Genomic DNA, 21,204 nt, shown 5'->3' on the forward strand with positions numbered 1-21,204 from the left:
TTTCCATTTTACTATATATGTTTACCAAGATTAATATGTTAGAAACTTAATTTAAAAAAAAAAAATTGAGACACAGACTTCAAATCAGATTTTTCCTGCTTTATAGCTTGCTCTTTTTTTTCTGGGACAGAAAATACTCACATACACAGAGGTAACCCAATTTTCTAGAATTTTGGAACAAGAACAAGTGAAATCTAAACATGGATCATACTTGTCTAGAACTGATTGAAATGAGTGGTAAAGGATTTTGAAATCAACGTTACATAAATTTACACAAATTTACAAAAGTTACAGTTTTATTTATCTATAACTTTTAAATATAAGTAGGGTGATGTCATGGCTGATAGAACTGTCTAAGACTGTATCCGGCTTCCCCTATTTTAACTCTAATACTAGTCTCTCAAAGGTCACAGAGACTACGGGACAAAATTCCCCCTCTCTTTTAAGAAGTCAAGTTTCTTGAAGGAAAGGAATTCTGTCCCCATTTCAAAACAGTTCCGACTTACCTATCAGACACACTACTTTTAGGGACCCAAGAAAATGTGTTTTTTTTTTTTAATCAGAAGGAAAAAATTGAACTTTAAAGTTAAAGACTATGTTGAAATATGAGTTATTTAGCTATTCGTCTTTATAACAAGGCAACCATAAACTATAATTCAAATATGTATAATGGAGGAAGGGGCCCACGGAGGCAAAAAATTGCATAGGGTCCACAGCCTTGCCTCAAAAAGGCAGTACACTCCCTATTAAATTTTTTTTAAATTATTTCTTAAGTCTGCTAGATGCCAAGTTTCCGTTCCCTGCAAAGAATGTCTTCCCTTCTTTGCAAGAAATTCTTTCTTTTGTCCGGTTTCTCCGGAAAAGTTTGCTTTTTTCACACGTTTCGATTGTTTTAAATAATTATGTACTCAACTAGGAAGTTCTGTCTCCCCACAGGTAACTTTTGAAAGAGAGGAAGGAAGGTGGAAGGAGGTGAGAACTTCATAAGTGATCCTGCCGACCCACGACCCCGACTAATGAAAGGAAATGCGAACTCCCAGTCTCAGCGTGCACGGCCCGCGGAAGACACTGTCGCGCTCTTTTCCGCTGTATCCCAGGCTGGCCAGCAGGGGGCGCACGGCTCTCAGCACCCGGGGCCGCTCGTTTCCCAGCGCCGCAGGGACCGTATCCCTATTTGCCCCAAGGTCATAGCTCTAACCCGGCTCGCCGGCAACTCAAGGGAGACCCCAGAGAGCGAGGCTTCCCGATTGGCGACCCCGGCGCGGGAGGGGCGGATGGGCGGGACGAGAGGGCTCCGAGGCCGGGGATGCTATCACAATGGAGCCAGAGGATGAAAGGCACTTGGGGCCCGGGGCCCGAGCAGTCAGCGTCGCTGCCGGACTCGGCGTCCGGGAGGGGGATGGGGTGCGCGTAGACGCGCTGCAGGCACAGTTGGACCGAGGCGCCCGGGAGCCGCTGCGCGCCGAGAGCTCGGAGCCACGCTGCCCGCCCCGAGGACCCGGACCGGGCTGCAGACCGAGGGCTTCGGAGCGGCGGGGAAAGCCCTCTGGAGCCCGGCGGAGAGCCCGCGGAGAGGTCGTTTCCCCGCCCCCGGCGCCTCGCCCGCCGGGCCCGCCCCGACTGCTGGGAGGTCACCTCGCCCGTCACCTCCTCCCCCCGCCGCCCAGGTCCACCCGGGGCCCCCTCCCCCGGGCCGCCCCCGAGCACGAAGTTGGCGGGATCCTATAAAAGCCCGAGACGGCGCGACCCGCGGGCAGCACGGTGCAGGCATCCGAGCAGCTGCCGCGATCCCAGCGCCGACTCCTGCTCTGCCCCCGCCGCCGGCGCGACCATGTCCCATCACTGGGGATACGGCAAGGACAACGGTGAGTGCAGGCGGCCGGGCGGCGCGGCGGCGGCGGCGGCGACCCGGGCCCGGCCCCGCAGCGCCCGCACCTGCTGTTTACCGCGGCCGCCCGGCGCGCGGGAGGCTCAGGTGAGCCCCGGGAGGCCGCCCCGCCTGCGCGTCCCCGGCGCCGGGGAGGTCCCTGGTGTCCCGGCCCCGTGGCCACTGTCGAGGAATCCTGCGTCCGGCTTGGAGCCCAGGGGAGAAAGTGCGCAGCCCTGGCCGCGGAATCCGAGGAGTTAGGACACAGGAGGAAGCGGGGAAGGATTATAATGGAGATTTTTAGTTGTTAATCCAGAGAAATTTGGGGACTCCCCCTGTCCTTTCGCACACCCGGCAGCCTCACCACCACCTGTGGCTATAGCCCTCGGCAGGACTTTCCCGGGGCATTTTCTCCGGCTGGTTTGAAACCTTTGCGCTGCTTGCTGACTTTTCTCCTGACTTTTAATGTTAGGGGATCACCAGGAACAAGGCTTTCTCCTGTCCACAGATCTGGGTTCTCCAAGGCAGCCCAGGGAAGAGAAAGGAGCCTCTGGCGCGTGTGTGAGGAGTTTCCCGGGTGGTGTGGATCGTGACCCTTTTGAATAGATTGTGTCCCCCAAATGCCTCTGTCCTTCCATCCAGTCTCAGTGTGAGGAAACCAGGGAGGAATCCCGACCTGCCTGGGTGCTTTATAAGAGAGCTTGCCTATCCCAAATCCCAACAAGTCCTGACGTCATGGCTGCCCAATTTCAATTGAATTTCAGTAAAACAATTAAAAACAGCTAATATTTATATGATGCACGTTATTTGTTCTGAGAGTTTTACGTGTATCGATTGTAATTCTCAGAAAACTTCCCTTAGGTAGATGTTCTTATTACCCCATTTTACAACTGAAGAAACTAGGTTCAGGGAGTGTTTTCCTAAAGGTAATTCAGCTGTTAAGTGGTGCTGCCAAAATTGAACCCAGGCAGATTGGGTCCATATCATTGCCCTTTTCCTGGGGTCTGGGTGTGCCATTCGCCCCGTTGGGTCATTCGCATGTGTCCTCTCACCCCCAGGCCCTGAACACTGGCATAAGACCTTCCCCATTGCCAAGGGAGAGCGCCAGTCCCCTATCAACATTGATACCAAAGCAGCCAAGCACGACCCTGCCCTGCAGCCTCTGAGCATTTCCTATGAGCAAGCGACCTCTCGCAGGATCCTCAACAATGGTCACTGTTTCAACGTGGAGTTTGATGACTCCCAGGACAAAGCAGGTCAGTGTTTAAGAAATAACTTGCAGCTTGTGGCCAGTACCTGTTTACCCAGCTTAATGGGTAGAGTCTGGGCTAGTGGCAGAAAACCCGTTAATACTATACTTTGTCTCAGTACTCTAAAATACCACTCTGGTCATCTTTATCAGGTCCCAGATGCAGAGAAGTAGGCTAATTACTTTGAAGTGGCCTGGGACTGTTTGTCCCGGGTAAAATGCCTGGCTCTCTATGTAGGGCACAGAATAACTGTGACATGCCTGTGAAACGTCACAAAAGGCAAAGTGTTTGGGAAATACAGATCAGCCATGATAAGATTTGCACATATTGAACTTTTAGGATTCTTTCTAAAATATTTATTTCCCAGTGTTGATGCCAAACCAACAAAAGTATATCTTGGTGTTATCTTCAAGGTATCAATGAGAAGAATGGTGAAAAGCTGACAATTTAAAATATTGAAATTCTTGGAACCATTGTATTTATGGGTATGTCTCAGTATTGGGCTAGTGTGATAAAGGTGGCAGTATAGCTTGGCAACTACCCAGAAATTCATTCCACAAATGAAAATATTTTAGAATCGGTTGTACATACCTAAGCCATTACTGACCAAACCAGTTGCCACAGTTTGTGATAGAACTGTTTACTGGATGTCCACTGAATGCTTTTTTTTCTTATTTAGAAATAGAACAATCTCATTCAGACATAATCCCAGCCTTCTTTGCCCACTGGTTGATTTAATTGCCAGTGCCCTAATTTCCCTGAGTGCTTTCCTCTGAAGCTCATTGAACGGACGGTGCTGCAAACGCTGTTTGGAGATAGTGCCTGGGGCAGGGTGGTGGTAGTGGTGGTGATAGCAGTTGGAGGGAAATGAGAAAAGAGAAAAAACATGCAATATTGTTGTCAAAGTTTTGGAGTAATGACCTACAGACCTACGGTATTAATATACTGAGCAACAAGTAATTATAACCAATATAGTCAAGTGGATTGCTGCTCTTACATAATTGTATAATATATTCAGTCCAGTTTTGAAAAATTTCTTCTTCCATTGTCCCATTTTTAGCAGTTTTTGATACTTGGTTTTCTGAAACCATAATTCTAGAAGATGATTTGATGGGAGGGATATATGGAGGCCATCTGAGAAGTATTTTCAACTTACTTATGCCCTGTCTGTGTTCCTCCCCAGCACACACACATATACTCACACATTCTGGCGTAATATAATTTGTTAGACTCAGGTAGAGGATGTATGTTGAAAACACTCCTTCCATGATTCTGCTACATTGCCTGCCCAAGCATGCCTCCCCCCCGAAAGAAACAATACTCAAATGATTTCAATTAAGTATAAGGAAAACAATTTCTTTTTGCATGTAAAATATACTGTATATTTAAATTAAAGTATAACAAGGCCCAAAGTCTTGTACATGTATAGAGAATACTATGAAATTTCAGGTTTAGTTATTTAAAAAGTGAAAGAAGTGAGTTACTTTAGTCTGTAGCTATTAAGTATTTTTTTCAGACCCATGATGAATGTATGTTTGTTTCCATGTTTGCCTGTGAAATCATTGCTTTCAATGGATGTTATGTCCAAAAATTATATACCTCATTAGATGTTACATAGAATTGGATGTTTAAAGTCATTTTTGGAAAAATGAGGAAACAAATGTCTGACAAAAGGAACCAGGTGAGGTTAATCACTATATTGCTTACAGATTTGATCATGAAATTATTGCTCCAGGAACATATATATTCCTGGGAAGTGGATTTCAGTGTGCATTCTGGTGTTCTTGAGCATTCACGGGGTTAAAGAGTCCAGCTCTGCCCAGTGATCATGGGAGTCATAGTAACTTATCCTCTCTAAGTTTTCTCAACTGTAAAATCGGGGTAACAGTTGTACCTACCACAGAGAAAGGACTAATGGGATAGTATATGTGCCGGTTTGAATGTATTGTGTCCCCCAAATGCCATTATCTTTGTGGTCTTGTGGGGCAGACGTTTTGGTGATGGTTGGATTTGCTTGGAATGTGCCCCAACCAGCTGTGGGTAATGATTCTGATGAGATGTTCCCAGGGAGGCGTGGCCCCGCCCATTCAGGGTGGGCCTTGATCGGTGGAGCTATATAAATGAGCTGACTTGGGGGGAGGAAACGGAGTGCAGCTGTGAGTGATGTTTTGAAGAGGAGCAAGCTTGCTAGAGAGGCGCGTCCTGGGAGAAAGCCATTTTGAAACCAGAACTTTGGAGCAGACGCCAGCCACGTGCCTTCCCAGCTAACAGAGGTTTTCGGACGCCATTGGCCATCCTCCAGTGAAGGTACCCGATTACTGATGTGTTACCTTGGACATTTTATGGCCTTAAGACTGTAACTGTGTAGCCAAATAAACCCCCTTTTTATAAAAGCCAATCCATCTCTGGTGTTTTGCATTCCGCAGCATTAGCAAACTAAAACAGTATATATAAAGTACATACCCCAGTGCCTGGTGCATAGCAATCCCCCAATTAATGACCATTGCCGTGTCATGTCTACACACCATTTGACTGCCTCATTAGGCAATTGCTTTGGCTATTACACCTCTGATGAGATTTCTGAAGAAAGTTTTTACTTAGTTAGCTCTAAAATTAGCCCCCACTATTCAATGGTTCTTAAATATCTTATTTTTATGTATTCCAAATCATCCATTAATCATATTAAATTATATACTGACTTTATATATGAAGCTATTATATAGTTATTATTATGTTTTTACCGTGAGTATGTCAAGTTATGATGGATTTCTAAATGAGCAGTAAGTGATTAGAGCTAGCCACATTTTTCCAGCTGTTTCTCTGGTGAGTAACTCATACATTTAAAAAATGACTGACCATGTTTAGATTGAGAAACAGATTGAAAGCAAGTGGTTTACAATGGGGCTCAAACCCATGTCTTTAGAGAAACATGGATTATCCACCTAGTTCTGATACAAAGCAACAAAAAAAGTTACTCACATCAATTAAATGCAAGATAAGCAAAGCACCATGAGGGCAGGATGGAGATTTGGTCCCTCTCCTGTTCCCCCAGATTCGGTGCTAGGGAGACCTAAAGTAGAAGACGTAGAAATCGTAGACAGTAGTCACTGAGATGTGCAAAACGGAGGCATTTCCAAGGAACTATGGAAACAGGAAAGAGCCTTAGGAATCCACCTAAGTAAGCCTTTCCAGGGTAAATAAAGAAGGCTTACACTGAAGCTTGAAGGATTTTGGTGTCTTGGAGGAGACTCCAGGCAAAGGGAGCTAGGAAACGCCAGGCACATAGGACAGCTTATTATGTGCTCTAGACAGGCAAGTAGGTTTGGCAAAAACTAGGGTGAGGAGTGACTGTTATAAAGACTCACTCTTCTTTACATATTAAAAAACTCCTTTGTAATTTTGCCTATACCTCTTCAACATTTTTGATATTTTGTTTGAAAAAGGAAGTCTGTTTGTTTTTCAGAATGCAGAATATATTAACATGGTGATATTTAGGAGAAAAAAAAAAAACCCAAGTCTACAAAATAAATTTTTTCAGTTGTTAAAAAAAAAAAAAAATCATACCCAGTGGAAAAACACCCTTTAGACTTTTTTAAAAACAGAATTCTAATCACTCAAAGCTAGAACAAATGGTAGAGGTACTCTACTCAAATCCACTTAACATAAACATGAACAAATGGAAGGTTAAAGAGTTGAACTTGCTAGCTGTGTCATTCCTTGTTTGTTGGAGTTACACTAAATGGCAATCATTTAAAAATAGAATTTGAATAAGAATATTTGAATGATAAACATAGCTAACATTTAGTTTCTACATACATGTCTTAAAAAATGGATATACTTTACTGGATGCTTAAGTCTAGAAATGATTTATTCATTTGGCTACTCTATTTTAAATCAACAGTTGATTAACATCTCTTTTTTTTTTTTCATTTTTTTATCTTCATTTTATTGAGATATATTCACATACCACACAGTCATACAAAACAAATCGTACTTTCGATTGTTTACAGTAACATTACATAGTTGTACATTCATCACTGAAATCAATCCCTGACACCTTCATTAGCACACACACAAAAATAACAAGAATAATAATTAGAGTGAAAAAGAGCAATTGAAGTAAAAAAGATCACTGGGTACCTTTGTCTGTTTGTTTCCTTCCCCTATTTTTCTACTCATACATCCATAAACTAGACAAAGTGGAGTGTGGTCCTTATGGCTTTCCCAATCCCATTGTCACCCCTCATAAGCTACATTTTTATACAACTGTCTTCGAGATTCATGGGTTCTGGGTTGTAGTTTGATAGTTTCAGGTATCCACCACCAGCTACCCCAATTCTTTGGAACCTAAAAAGGGTTGTCTAAAGTGTGCGTAAGAGTGCCCACCAGAGTGACCTCTCGGCTCCTTTTGGAATCTCTCTGCCACTGAAGCTTATTTCATTTCCTTTCACAGCCCCCTTTTGGTCAAGAAGATGTTCTCCGTCCCACGATGCCTGGTCTACATTCCTCCCTGGGAGTCATATTCCACTTTGCCAGGGAGATTCACTCCCCTGGGTGTCTGATCCCACGTAGAGGGGAGGGCAGTGATTTCACCTTTCAAGTTGGCTTAGCCAGAGAGAGAGGGCCACATCTGAACAACAAAGAGGCATTCGGGAGGAGGCTCTTAGGCAAAACCATAGGGAGGCCTAGCCTCTCCTTTGCAGCAACCGTCTTCCCAAGGGTAAAACTTATGGTAGAGGGCTCAACCCATCAAACCACCAGTCCCCTATGTCTGTGGTCATGTTACCAACCATGGAGGTGGGGTAGGCGAATACCCCTGCATTCTCCACAGGCTCCTCAAGGGGGCACTACATCTTTTTTTTTCCCTTGTTTTTCTTTTTTTTTTTTTTTTAACTTTCCCTTCTTTTTTAAATCAACTGTATGAAAAAAAAGTTAAACATACAATAAAAAAAGTTAAAAGTACAAAAGAAAACAAACATACAATAAAACAACATTTCAAAGAGACCATAACAAGGGAGTAAGAAAAAGACAACTAACCTAACATAACTACTTAACTTCCAACATGTTCCTACTTTACCCCAAGAAAGTTATATAATGCAGCAACATTTCTGTGAACTTGTTCCTACTATATCCATCAGAAATTAACAGACCATAGTCATTCCTGGGCATCCCCAGAACGTTAAATAGCTTATCTGTCCTTCTTGGATTATTGTTCCCCCTTCCTTAATTGCTCTCTATTGCTAGTTCCCCTACATTCTACATTATAAACCATTTGTTTTACATTTTTCAAAGTTCACATTAGTGGTAGCATATAATATTTCTCTTTTTGTGCCTGGCTTATTTCGCTCAGCATTATGTCTTCAAGGTTCATCCATGTTGTCATATGTTTCACGAGATCGTTCCTTCTTACTGCCGCGTAGTATTCCATCGTGTGTATATACCACATTTTATTTATCCACTCATCTGTTGAAGGACATTTGGGTTGTTTCCATCTCTTGGCAATTGTGAATAATGCTGCTATGAACATTGGCATGCAGATATCTGTTCGTGTCACTGCTTTCCGACCTTCCGGGTATATACCGAGAAGTGCAATCGCTGGATCGAATGGGTAACTCTATATCTAGTTTTCTAAGGAACTGCCAGACTGACTTCCAGAGTGGCTGAACCATTATACAGTCCCACCAACAATGAATAGGAGTTCCACTTTCTCCACATCCCCTCCAGCATTTGTAGTTTCCTGTTTGTTTAATGGCAGCCATTCTAACCGGTGTTAGATGGTATCTCATTGTGGTCTTAATTTGCATCTCTCTAATAGCTAGTGAAGCTGAACATTTTTTCATGTATTTCTTGGCCATTTGTATTTCCTCTTCAGAGAACTGTCTTTTCATATCTTTTGCCCATTTTATAATTGGGCTGTCTGTACTATTGTCATTGAGTTGTAGGATTTCTTTATATATGGAAGATATCAGTCTTTTGTCAGATACATGGTTTCCAAACATTTTTTCCCATTGAGTTGGCTGCCTCTTTACCTTTTTGAGAAATTCCTTTGAGGTGCAGAAACTTCTAAGCTTGAGGAGTTCCCATTTATCTATTTTCTCTTTTGTTGCTTGTGCTTTGGATGTAAAGTCTAGGAAGTGGCCGCCTAATACAAGGTCTTGAAGATGTTTTCCTACATTATCTTCTAGGAGTTTTATGGTACTTTCTTTTATATTGAGATCTTTGGTCCATTTTGAGTTAATTTTTGTGTAGGGGGTGAGGTAGGTGTCCTCTTTCATTCTTTTGGATATGGATATCCAACTCTCCCAGCCCCATTTGTTGAAAAGACCATTATGGCTCAGTTCAGTGACTTTGGGGGCCTTATCAAAGATCAGTCGGCCATAGATCTGAGGGTCTATCTCTGAATTCTCAATTCGATTCCATTGATCTATATGTCTATCTTTGTGCCAGTACCATGCTGTTTTGGCAACTGTGGCTTTATAATAAGCTTCAAAGTCAGGGAGTGTAAGTCCTCCCACTTCGTTTTTCTTTTTCAGAGTGTCTTTAGCAATTCGAGGCATCTTCCCTTTCCAAATAAATTTGATAACTAGCTTTTCCAAGTCTGCAAAGTAGGTTGTTGGAATTTTGATTGGGATTGCATTGAATCTGTAGATGAGTTTGGGTAGAATTGACATCTTAATGACATTTAGCCTTCCTATCCATGAACATGGAATATTTTTCCATCTTTTAAGGTCCCCTTCTATTTCTTTTAATAGAGTTGTGTAGTTTTCTTTGTATAGGTCTTTTACATCTTTGGTTAAGTTTATTCCTAGGTACTTGATTTTTTTAGTTGCTATTGAAAATGGTATCTTTTTCTTGAGTGTCTCTTCAGTTTGTTCATTTCTAGCATATAGAAACATTACTGACTTATGTGCATTAATCTTGTATCCCGCTACTTTGCTAAATTTGTTTATTAGCTCTAGTAGCTGTATCGTCGCTTTCTCAGGGTTTTCTAGATATAAGATCATATCATCTGCAAACAATGACAGTTTTACTTCTTGTTTTCCAATTTGGATGCCTTTTATTTCTTTGTCTTGCCGGATTGCCCTGGCTAGCACTTCCAGCACAATGTTGAATAACAGTGGTGACAGCGGGCATCCTTGTCTTGTTCCTGATCTTAGAGGGAAGGCTTTCAGTCTCTCACCATTGAGTACTATGCTGGCTGTGGGTTTTTCATATATGCTCTTTATCATGTTGAGGAAGTTTCCTTCAATTCCTACCTTTTGAAGTGTTTTTATCAAAAAGGGATGTTGGATTTTGTCAAATGCTTTTTCAGCATCTATTGAGATGATCAATTGATTTTTCCCTTTCGAGTTTTTAACTTATTAACTTTTATTAATGATTTTGAAACTTTCCTGTTAAGGGTAAATATAGTTGAAAACCAATGCTCAAGTTATTGGGCTAACAGATATACAAGGTCTCATCTCATCGCATTTATTATTATTTTTGTTTTAGAAATGGGAATCTTTTTATTGGTTTTTGTTATTTCAAGAAAAATTCGGAAGGAAGTTATATGAGTTTACCTGGGTGCGTTTCAAGCAGGCTATTTTCTGTATGATGCAATGGATCTAAATACATAGATCCTGCTTAATTTTCAGGGACTTGTTTTTGAAGCTTTAAAACTTTCCTTCCACAAGTGATGATAACTTAAAAGGAAACATAGTAAGTGACAGGGCTTATCATGTACACTGCAAATGGTACCAGGAAAGCCCTAAGTATCTCATTCTAAACACTGAAATGTAGTTATTATGTTCATGGCAAAATAAGTTTTTTTTCACTCCTGTGTAATTGCCATCTAACTGAAATGACAATCTTCTGTTCTCTTGATTTTGATTGTCCTTACTCTGGTGTGACAGCTAAAAAACTCTCTGCTTTAAAAGAAAGAGCATATAGGTGTCTTTTTCTCAGATTTGTCTACATTTGTATTCATTTTCTGAACTTTAATATGTAGCCCTAGTATTATTGGCTACTGCCAAAAAGCAAAATAGCAATGGATGATTTAACTATTTGCAAATTATCCATAAAGTAAATTGTTCAGCTTCTGGAAATACTGTTTTCAGTATAGAATTATTCATTTACTTCGTTAACAGGAAATCACTTAAAGTTTATTTTTAAATTTAAAATTATTGGAAGTAGGCTATTTGTATTTCAGGTTTAAGAGGGATAATTGACATTTACTAAGGTTTTTAGTTAGATGCTCAGGTGCATCTTATATCAAGTAGTAATTGTAAGTGATTAGGAAACAAGTTCAAAAACTGTTATTTTCAATTTTCAATTTGTATAGGTAGTCTAGTTTATTTCAATTACTGGAGTGAATCTCTTAATTTCCACAAATAACATAATCTACATAGTTTTCCTAAAGGATATGTATAGGAAGACAAATTATTCTATCATATTGTATTTGGTACATACTTTGTGCCTTATAGAAGTAATATATAGCTGGTGACAGATCATGAAAATTAAAATCAACTGGAGCTATTGCTGTTGCAATTTAAATTTACATTGTTTTGAGACGCTCATAACTGATGTAGTAGAAAATTCTATTTGTGTATATCTGGCCCTCGTGGAATACATTTTTGTGATGCAATACGCCATTGACTCTTTAGAGCCTCAATAACATGGCTAAAGTTTACAGAGAAAAAATATGCAGTTAAGATTTCTATTTTTTAAAATACATTTTTGCATTAAAAAACAGGTTTCATTTTAAACTGGTATAGTAGTAGAAAATGGCATATTGTAATCAAAATAAATGAATAGATTCGGAATATTGCATAAGATCCCTATCTTTTAACAAAAATGTTATCCACTTCTCAAATAACTTATAGGCTACCTTCTTTAGAATTTATGACAGTTTAATGCTTTTGAGGTGCTTCATTGACTAAACTCTACACTAAGAACTTGCTGAGAAATAACCACCTATTTGAAAAAAAGCCAGAAATGCTGTCTCTAGCCATTAAACTTTAAGAATTGAATAACCTTTCTAATTACAATGGACTTATAGTCTACATAGCAACATATTTTTATTTTAATCAGAGCTATAACAGGTATCTGGTGATAATGGATTGGCACAGAAAGTGTTTAATCACTGAACACAGGTCATTTTAGTATTAGCAAGCCTTGTTTATAAAAGCTCATATACACTCATGTCTAATTTGAAATGTTCTCAGAAACAAGTAAATTAAGATTAAATTTTAAGGTCTGCAAAGGAGAGAATACAAATAAATAGCTAAAAGCTATATTCATTCCCTTTGAATTTAAGATCTTGGTATGACTCTTCATAGGGGGAAAAAGATAAGTCTAGAAAGATCAGTTATCTTTAATTAATTTTGCCACTTGGTAGAATTAAGGAATAACAAATGGTATTTGCTTGTTATGATCAGCCAGTTGGTTAGCAGCTTTAAAAAGTTATTTTAAGGGAATTTTTTTCAGTGTCATTTGATTTTGTGAGCATGTATTCCATTTTTTTAGTATATTATTATGAAACAAGTGGGAATTATTTCATTTTTGAAACAGCCTAGTGTTGAAGGTTGAGGCTAATTTTATAGAACAAAATAAACTTTTACAGTAAGTAGATTTATGTTTCAAAAGAAGTGATTTTATCAGAGTACATGCAAATTCATGTTTCTTCAAAAGATCTGTATTATAGCCTCATTTATAATTTGTTCCTTCTTTCTTTTTTCCTTTTTCTTTTTTTCTGCTGGCTTATTGTAAGGAAGAGCTGGCAGCCAGAGGTGGTGATATTAAGGCTCCACCTACTAAATATCTTTCAGCCAGGATTATCTTTTACTTTGTGTAGATTAATGGGTGTTGCCACCAATTAAGTATATTTAGGTGAAGTTAAGTGAACAAACTTTGTTTTACAGAACTTGCTCCTTTGTTTTGTAAAGCCAAAGTAAGTTTTGGGTTCATTATTTTATGGAATTATAAACCCAAGTTAAATACACTCATAGCAATAGATGTTTTAATCCCAGTTGTAGAGAAAACTGAAGTAGTAGAACTAAATTACTTTAAAAATAATTTAAATATATTGGTTAAGCCCATTAATACTTATAAATTAAGCAAAAAGTGTTTTTTGAAGTGATTCCTCACTATTTTACATCTTCCTTCAAGACACAACTCATTATTTACAGATAAACTGTAAGACTGTGAAAGTTAGAATTTTAAGTCTTAGGGATAATAGAATGCAGTGCAATACATATAGTAGACGATCAATAAATTCTTAATGAAGTAATAAATAATGAATGTGTCCATTTTACAGATGAGAAAATTAAGGTCAGAGAGGTTAAGCAAAAAATTTTAAGAGGACAAAGCTCATTAATAGTAGTGACAATCCATACTCTAAAGAATTTGGGAAGTCTGTGCAAGGACAATTGGATTTTATACTGTTAAGATCAACAAGACACTTATTAGTTCACATATTCTGGCATGAAATAACTGATATCGGAAATTAACAAAGCAGGCTGTAGGGCAGTCATTGAACTGATGTAGAAGAGAAAGATTCCCAGACGTGCAAGTTGTGTACTGCAGACTGATGAGTTGGAAAATAGCAACATGGGTACTTCCTAAATGATTCACAGAGGAATTTGTAGTCCAACTTAAAGTTTCCTCTCTGTTAACCTGAACCTGTGACTCCAAAACAAACCAGAAAGGAGTTGTCACTGTGGTCAGAAAACAAAGATGGGAAAAGATTCCTCCCTCACCAAATACAAGTGAGAACAAAATCCATTGAAAGGATTTTGTTCATCCCTATAGATTGAAGCTGAGCCTGGATTTAATCCTCACAAAGTGAAAAAGTTGCTAAAGGCATAAATTTTGTACTGTAAAGTAGGGTTAATCTTTGGTGTGTGTGTATTTCATGTGTGTCTGTATGTAATGAGTTTGCATGTGTAAATACATAAGTGTATGTATAAAATATGCATATGTAAAATAACAGAAGTATATGTATAGAATATATATGTAAAAATAAAAAGTGTATGTAAAACTATATTTTTAAATTTTAGTGCTGAAAGGAGGCCCCCTCACTGGCACTTACAGATTGATTCAGTTTCATTTTCACTGGGGTTCATCTGATGACCATGGTTCTGAGCATTCTGTGGATCAAAAGAAATATGCTGCAGAGGTAAGACGTGATTTTTCTGTTTTCCGTGGAAAATTGTAAATTGATATTTATCCTTAATGTCAAAGTAAGCTTAATTTTATAAACTCAAAGCAAGTGAACCACTTCTTTATAAAGGATCTTCACATTGGCTACTTATAATCTTTATGATATTACATTGAAGGCTGCAAAACCTTTTCTACTGTCTCCTAGGACACCATTTGCAAAAAGTAAATGAATTCAAATGGAAAGATCCTGTTTTAATATAAATCTAGATATGAAATTTTGCCTTCCCTCAAAAATATGCATTTCTGAGAGTTTTGATGAAACAAGTCACTTGCTATTATGCCAAGTAGTAAGTAATGAGCATTAAAATGAAATACAAGTTTATATTGAAAATTATCCCCATGTCACTTTCTTTAGCAAGCTAGCTATGAAGAAAAATGCACTGGATAAAATCTATAGGCTTTTATTATGTAAATCACTTGTTTGTGGTTTTGTTTCTTTTTCCTGTGGCTTTAGCTTCATTTGGTTCATTGGAACACCAAATACGGGGATTTTGAGAAAGCTGCGAAACAACCTGATGGACTGGCTGTTTTGGGTGTTTTTTTGAAGGTTAGTTGATGACCCAGTTCTTTTCTTCCTGTTTTCAAGAAAGATTGACCAGACAGAACATTTGTAACAAACAAGACATTCTACAAAAAAGCCTAGGAAATTCCTATGGCTTTGAAGTCTTTTTAGGCTTATTTCCCCTCCATATCTGCTAGTAGCAGTGAAGGTAGAGGACAAAAAGACAATTGAGAGGTATCTATTAGGTACTGTTTGGATGTGAATGTGAAGATTGTAAAGAGGTATACTGTGGATGGCTAACAGGTTGTGGTTTTTTTAATTCAAACTTAATCTTTATAGTAGTCATTCATGATAGTCAATGCTAAATTAAGATCAAGTTGTTAAGGGGTGAAGGACAGTGACTCTCTGGTTTTGGAGAATTTCAGGTAACCTTGTGGCATATGGGTTGGGCAACCTTCAGGTAGTTGTCAAGTGGAGGAAGGTCTAGGTTGGAGATTCATGGGCCTTGATGTCATTATGTGGAGGTGGAAGCTATGGATGTGTCTGAGCTCACCCAAGGAAAGCATGGAGAGGGACATGGCAGAACTGAGGAAGGGGCAACCCCAAGAAATTCCAAAAAGCCTAAAGAGTATAAGAATAAAGGGAAATTTGGGAAGCTGGAGGACAAAAGGAAAACAAAGGAGGAGAGGATTTTTAAAACATGGAGTGCAGACAATAGTGTAAAATCCTACAAGAAGATTAAGGTAATCCCTAGAAGAGTATTCTTTGCACTTGGCAGTTGGAAGTCACTGGAGACATTGGAGAGAGTACCTTAAGGGGAACCATAGGGTTGCAAGCAGAGACAGCACGGAAATTCAGTGAAAATAGGAATTTCTGTGGTGCTCATGTAATCAATTCAAGACTAATGGGTAGCATTTATACAGTGATGGATTTTGGTTCACTTATGGAGACATTTTATGATAGAGCTGTCCAAAGCAAAACTGGTGTGCTACCAGCTGGATTACAATATCTTGTCCCTTTTGTTTTTCTATAGGTTGGCAGTGCTAAACAAGGCCTTCAGAAAGTCATTGATGTGCTGGATTCCATTAAAACAAAGGTAAAGTTGAATTTTCTACCATCTCATTGAAGTACCTATTTTCTATACCCCACGGGTTTTAGAAACTCCTTTTGATCAAATTGAGTAGTTTCATTGACATGTGGAATTTTGATGAATAGTTAATTAAAGTAAAATGTTTTGCTTGTATATTTAATTTTTCTTTATCCAATAGTTGACCTAACACCAGTATAATTCTGAGACTTGTATTTATTTAATCTTGCTTCCCATCATTTGGACATCCATATATAATTGTCAAGAGAATCACATGATTGCAAGGGAGCCGAAAGATCATCATACAGCAAATATTTGTTACTATGTTGCCAGTCACGTTGCTAACCCAGGAGATACAATGGGGAACAATACTAACAAGGCCCTGCTTCACGGAGTTTTATGTTCTGTGGCCTCTTGGAGTTCATCCATCCTGTGTTTAAATCCTGTCTGCAGTGTAACTGTGCTGAGGTCATTCCACCTCTCCTTAAACACTGCGGTAACTTCCAGTGGTGGGGAATCATCACCAGCAACCCTTGTTTATGACGCTCATCCTCATGTTGAAGCAGCCTCTGTATTCTGAAATGCTCACCTATTAATCCTAGCTTGAGCCTCTTGAATCATATAGAATTCACCTGATCCCCCTTCCAGAAGACCCAACTCTCTAATAGTCCCTTACCCCACCCCAAGCTAATTTTCTTTAATTCCCATTAACTCTTCTCTTATGACATAGTCTTCTTTCTTTGCAAAACCCTTGTGCCTCTTCCAGTAACACATTCCTGTTTGAATCTATTGCTTCAAAAATGTAGTGACCAGAAGTAAGTGCAGTTCTTAGTTTGAATCTAGCTATTAAAGGATGCAATATTTTAGAGGCCAAGAAGAGAAAGGGACATGTGAAAGTAATAGTTTTCTTGCTCATATCTGCCAACCTATATTTCCAAGTCACATATTCTCATTTAATTTCTTTTTCATTTTGTTTGCCAGTGCTTCGTGGCTATCAGAGGGGAATCTCCCAGTTTAGATTTCCTGCTCTCCTGCATTCCTCCCATCCTGATCAAGTGACATTTTTAACCTGCATGTTTGCCTTGTTCCAGGGTAAGAGCGTCGAATTCACTAACTTTGATCCTCGTGAACTCCTTCCCGAGAGCTTAGACTACTGGACCTACCCAGGTTCCCTGACCACCCCTCCTCTTCTGGAAAGTGTGACCTGGATTCTGCTAAGAGAACCCATCAGCGTGAGCAGCGAGCAGGTCAGTTTCTAAAGGGGGTGTCTGCTGAGAGAGGTGGAACATTAGTCGGCAGTGTATCTTCTAGCTCTGGAATCTAGAGCCTTCCACAGAGCCTGGCAAGTAAACGGCATTCAACACGTATGCATTGTTAGTAACGATAGAGCCTGAGATTGTTTGTTTAGTCTGTAAAATCGGACTGTTATCGTGTAGACTAAATGTCACCCAACAAATGCTTTTTTGTGACCTTTGAGGAAACCCAGACCCAAAGAAATGAGATTTCATATTTAAGGTTACATAGATATCAGTGTAATTCTCAGCTCGCTGCTCACTCAGACGAGACACTGTGGTTTTATTTCTATCAGAAGACATTTCTGAATTCGGAGAAAGATGAGAGTCGTCCTTGGAGAAAAAGTATTGAAAAAAACTTATTCCAGGTTGCTTTAGCAGTTTAGACCAGAGATTCTTACATTTCACATACAATGTAGTTCGTTGATGTAAAAAATGATTAATGCAACTTTAAGTCACTGAGTAGCAACTGAAGTGGATACACAATATGATTCGACATATAGCCCTATTAGTATTTTCCCCATAGATGCAGCTAATGTTTCTGGTTTAATATCACTTTCTATCTGAAAGGGAAAATTCAGTGTATAGGGACTAATGGATGGAATAGATTCAGTGGCCCTTGTGTATTTGTGTGTATGGGTGTGTGTGCACACAATAAATCCATTTGTGGTAACCATTCTCAGGCTGAGGATCTCAAACTGTTCCCACTGAAGGAAGTAAAATTAATTTTCATTTTAAAATTGTAACTCAAACATTACATTTACAAATAAGTAGCATTATACTATTTCTTTATGCTACTATGTCAAGAAGCTTGCTCAAATATTTTATGATTATAAGGCCAATTTTCAAGTCATGTGCCAGTCAATTCAGATAGAAAGTGATATTAAACCAGAAACATTAGCTGCATCTATGGGGAAAATACTAATAGGGCTATATGTCAAATCATATAGCAAGGAGTTCAGAAATACACTCAGCTCAGAATGCCAGGGCTCTGATTCCACATTTTTATAATTCCCTTGACTTTTCCTTGCCCATCTACAGCTTCATCCTTAAGGTGGTTTTGCAAGAGCAGATGGAGCATCTCGTCCAGATACAACCAGGTCCAGGTGAAGAAGGGAGCACTCTTCCATTAGTTTCCTAAGAACAGGGACGCCTTCCTCAAAAGTCCTCTAGCAGATCTTTCACATCTCACTGGCCATAATTGTGTTCCTCACTCACTTCCAAACCAATCCCTGGCAAGGGAATGTGAGAACCATGATCACTTAAGACCTACACAGATTTACCCCCCTGAGGCTTAAAGGGCAGGACAAATATCTACTAATGGGAAAGTATGAGGGGATGGATGTTAGGTAAGCATAGAACTGCTACATTCTGCCACCTTTATTTTCTATTTTCAGGCTTTGTCTCTTGCTAAATTAATGAGTCATCTTGACCAGTGTAATAATGTAATTTAATGTAATGTAATTTAATTTAATATGTAATAATGTAATAAAATAATATGTAAGAAATAATATAATTTAATAGAGAGTGGAAAGCAGTCATCTTGGTTTAGTCAAAAAGTTTGATCTGATGGTACTTTATTAACAGATCCTAAATCCTTCAGAGTACTGGGATTCTGTTGTGAAGATCAACCCCAGATGTCATCAGAGATTTCCCTTGTATTGCAGTAGCAATAGTAGTGCATATTAGTAAAGCTGAGCTACATTGAAGTTGACTTTATGGGGATGATTGGGAGAATATTACTGGACAACAGAGGTCAAATTAAGGTCTATTGATTCATGGACCGCTATACTTATTGCCAAACCACCCTTCTTCATTTAGATCAAGTCCCGCTTAGGGCAAGGGAAGTAGCACTTTGGAAAAACAAGAAATGGGAGACTAGTTCAGAAAACCAGAAAAAAATTAAAAGGAAATAAAAAATAACCAAAGACCAGGTTTGAAGTACCAGTTTAGGCAAATTCATTCCTTTGTTTCTTTATATTTAAGCAGAGAGGCCAGCTCATCACTCTACCCCTGGAGCCTACAGATCCCACCACGTTATCATACTGTGCATATGCCGAAGTTTGTCTATCTTTGGGCAGAAAATAAAATTTTAAATTTGGATCTAGAGTATTGTTATTATTTTCATCTCAGAAATAATGCTTTTATAGGCTTTTGCTGTTGGATTTTAAAATTAGAAGAAGAAAAACAAACTCACTGAGAATTTCCTTCTAAATGGCACCAACGATTTTTTTGTGTTTTTTATATAAACTGCTTCATTATATAAAACATTCATCTATAATCTACATGGGGTTATGGACCTATTGTGAGTCAAATTGAATTTCAGCTATTGACACATGGTAGCATGAATGTTGGAGACTATATTTTAAGATATAATACAATCTTATGTGAATATTAATGTGAAACTTTTGATTTTTCTTTTTGTCTTCTAGATGCTGAAATTTCGCCAACTTAATTGCAATGTGGAGGGTGAACCTGAAGAAGCAATGGTGGCCAACTGGCGCCCAGCTCAGCCTCTGAAGAACAGGCAAATCAAAGCTTCCTTCAAATAAGAGGTTCTCAGAGCAGGTGTTCAAAATAGTGAATCTTTGGGTATTTCCTTTTACTTAAGTAGATCCTGGGGCCAGTGTCCAAATAGTGACTCTTTGGGTTTTCCCTTTGGTAGCTAAGCACAGATTCACCTGGTAATTGGGACCCTGGCTGCTTTGTGTCTGGTTTTCTAGACCTTCTTTTCTCATCTGACATGGGTACTAATAATTGTGAAGCCCTAGACTAATTGTGATGCTTGCAGAATGGCCATTGCTGGTACTTTGCTTACAGTAGTAACTTTTCTATAACAGAGAATATGCTAGAAGGAATAGGAATAAAGTACGTCGACTGTTAACAGCATGTAGGGTGGTGATTACTCCCAACTCTTCACTGAAACGCTGTTTTTTAAACAAAGGAAAGCAGACAGGTTGAGAGCAAATGCATATCCCGAAGTAAATTGAGCTATGTAAGGTAAATCAGGTAAAATCTTCATGATTCTGTGTAATGTAAATCAGATAGCATAAATGTTCATAATTCCAAGATATTATATTAAAAGGAAACGTTAAAAATTGTTATACATTTGTAGCAATGTGATCTTAAATATGACTTATGTTGTAATTTAGTGACTTTTGCATTACAGAGCTGTAAATGAAGGATTATCTGTAAAAATTGTTATAATTATAGTTGTGATACAGAGTATATTTCCATTCAAATAATATATCATAACTTAATAAATATTGTATTTTAGATATATTCTCTAATAAAATTCAGAATTCTATTTTGGGTTATTTTATTGTATCTTGAGCAAGTGGGTAATAATGGAGGAGCAAATGTCCACTTTTACAATTCTTTTGCCTTATAATTAAAGGCACTTCCATAAAAGGAGAAACCCTGAAGGTCACTTACTATGTGCCAAGGACTGTTTTAAGTTCTTTAAAAACATTGACTGATGCCATCCTCATGCCCACCCTGTGTGAGTTACTGCTGCAGGGTAGAGAGGGGAACTGGTTACCTATAAAATCAAGGTGGAGAAGGGGCAGGAAGGGTGTACATGCTCAATCAAGATAAGCTCCTTGGAAATATCATAAGTGAAAATCCATTTCATTCAAAAAAGAGAATACAGGTTTTACCCAGAAGCTAGGAATAATGTGACTCTTACAAAATAAATTATACCTATTACAGATAGGAAGAAGAAGAGTGACTCTCCAGTGATCACGCCTGATCTGGATTTAGCTCTGTGCGCTGACCATGGAATGCCTGGCGAATGAGTTATTCTAAAAGACCAAGTTTAACACCTGACTCAAGTGCTACCTACCCTTCAGGGCATAAAAGCCCTCAGTTGCTTTAGATAAAAAATTTTCTAACCTCATTTACACTCTGATCTGCTTTCTTATGGAAGTACACAGCTTTATACAGAAGGATCATGAGCTTTGGAATTTGAAGACTTGTTTTGAGCCTGGCCCAGCCTCTTCCCAGCC

General features: G+C 39.0%; 1 protein-coding gene across 1 annotated transcript; it reads left to right on the plus strand.

Moving 5' to 3' along the window:
- Positions 1-1,688: 1,688 nt before the first annotated feature.
- Positions 1,689-20,504, plus strand: LOC119509187 (carbonic anhydrase 2). The gene is made up of 7 exons (XM_037803074.1): positions 1,689-1,865; positions 2,926-3,123; positions 14,154-14,272; positions 14,771-14,863; positions 15,852-15,914; positions 16,997-17,152; positions 19,630-20,504. Exons 1-7 carry the CDS (start codon positions 1,832-1,834, stop codon positions 19,747-19,749), a joined length of 783 nt encoding a protein of 260 aa, XP_037659002.1. The 5' UTR covers positions 1,689-1,831; the 3' UTR covers positions 19,750-20,504.
- Positions 20,505-21,204: the final 700 nt, after the last annotated feature.

This window comes from Choloepus didactylus, chromosome 14, assembly GCF_015220235.1.
Source record: "Choloepus didactylus isolate mChoDid1 chromosome 14, mChoDid1.pri, whole genome shotgun sequence".
NCBI lineage: Eukaryota > Metazoa > Chordata > Mammalia > Pilosa > Megalonychidae > Choloepus > Choloepus didactylus.

Bases quoted from the DNA above. Each gene is read 5' to 3' on its own strand.
- LOC119509187 (XM_037803074.1), top strand. From the start codon at position 1,832: ATGTCCCATCACTGGGGATACGGCAAGGACAACG. The intron at 15,915-16,996 runs GTAAAGTTGAAT...GCCTTGTTCCAG, and splicing joins TGGATTCCATTAAAACAAAG to GGTAAGAGCGTCGAATTCAC. The intron at 17,153-19,629 runs GTCAGTTTCTAA...TTTGTCTTCTAG, and splicing joins TCAGCGTGAGCAGCGAGCAG to ATGCTGAAATTTCGCCAACT.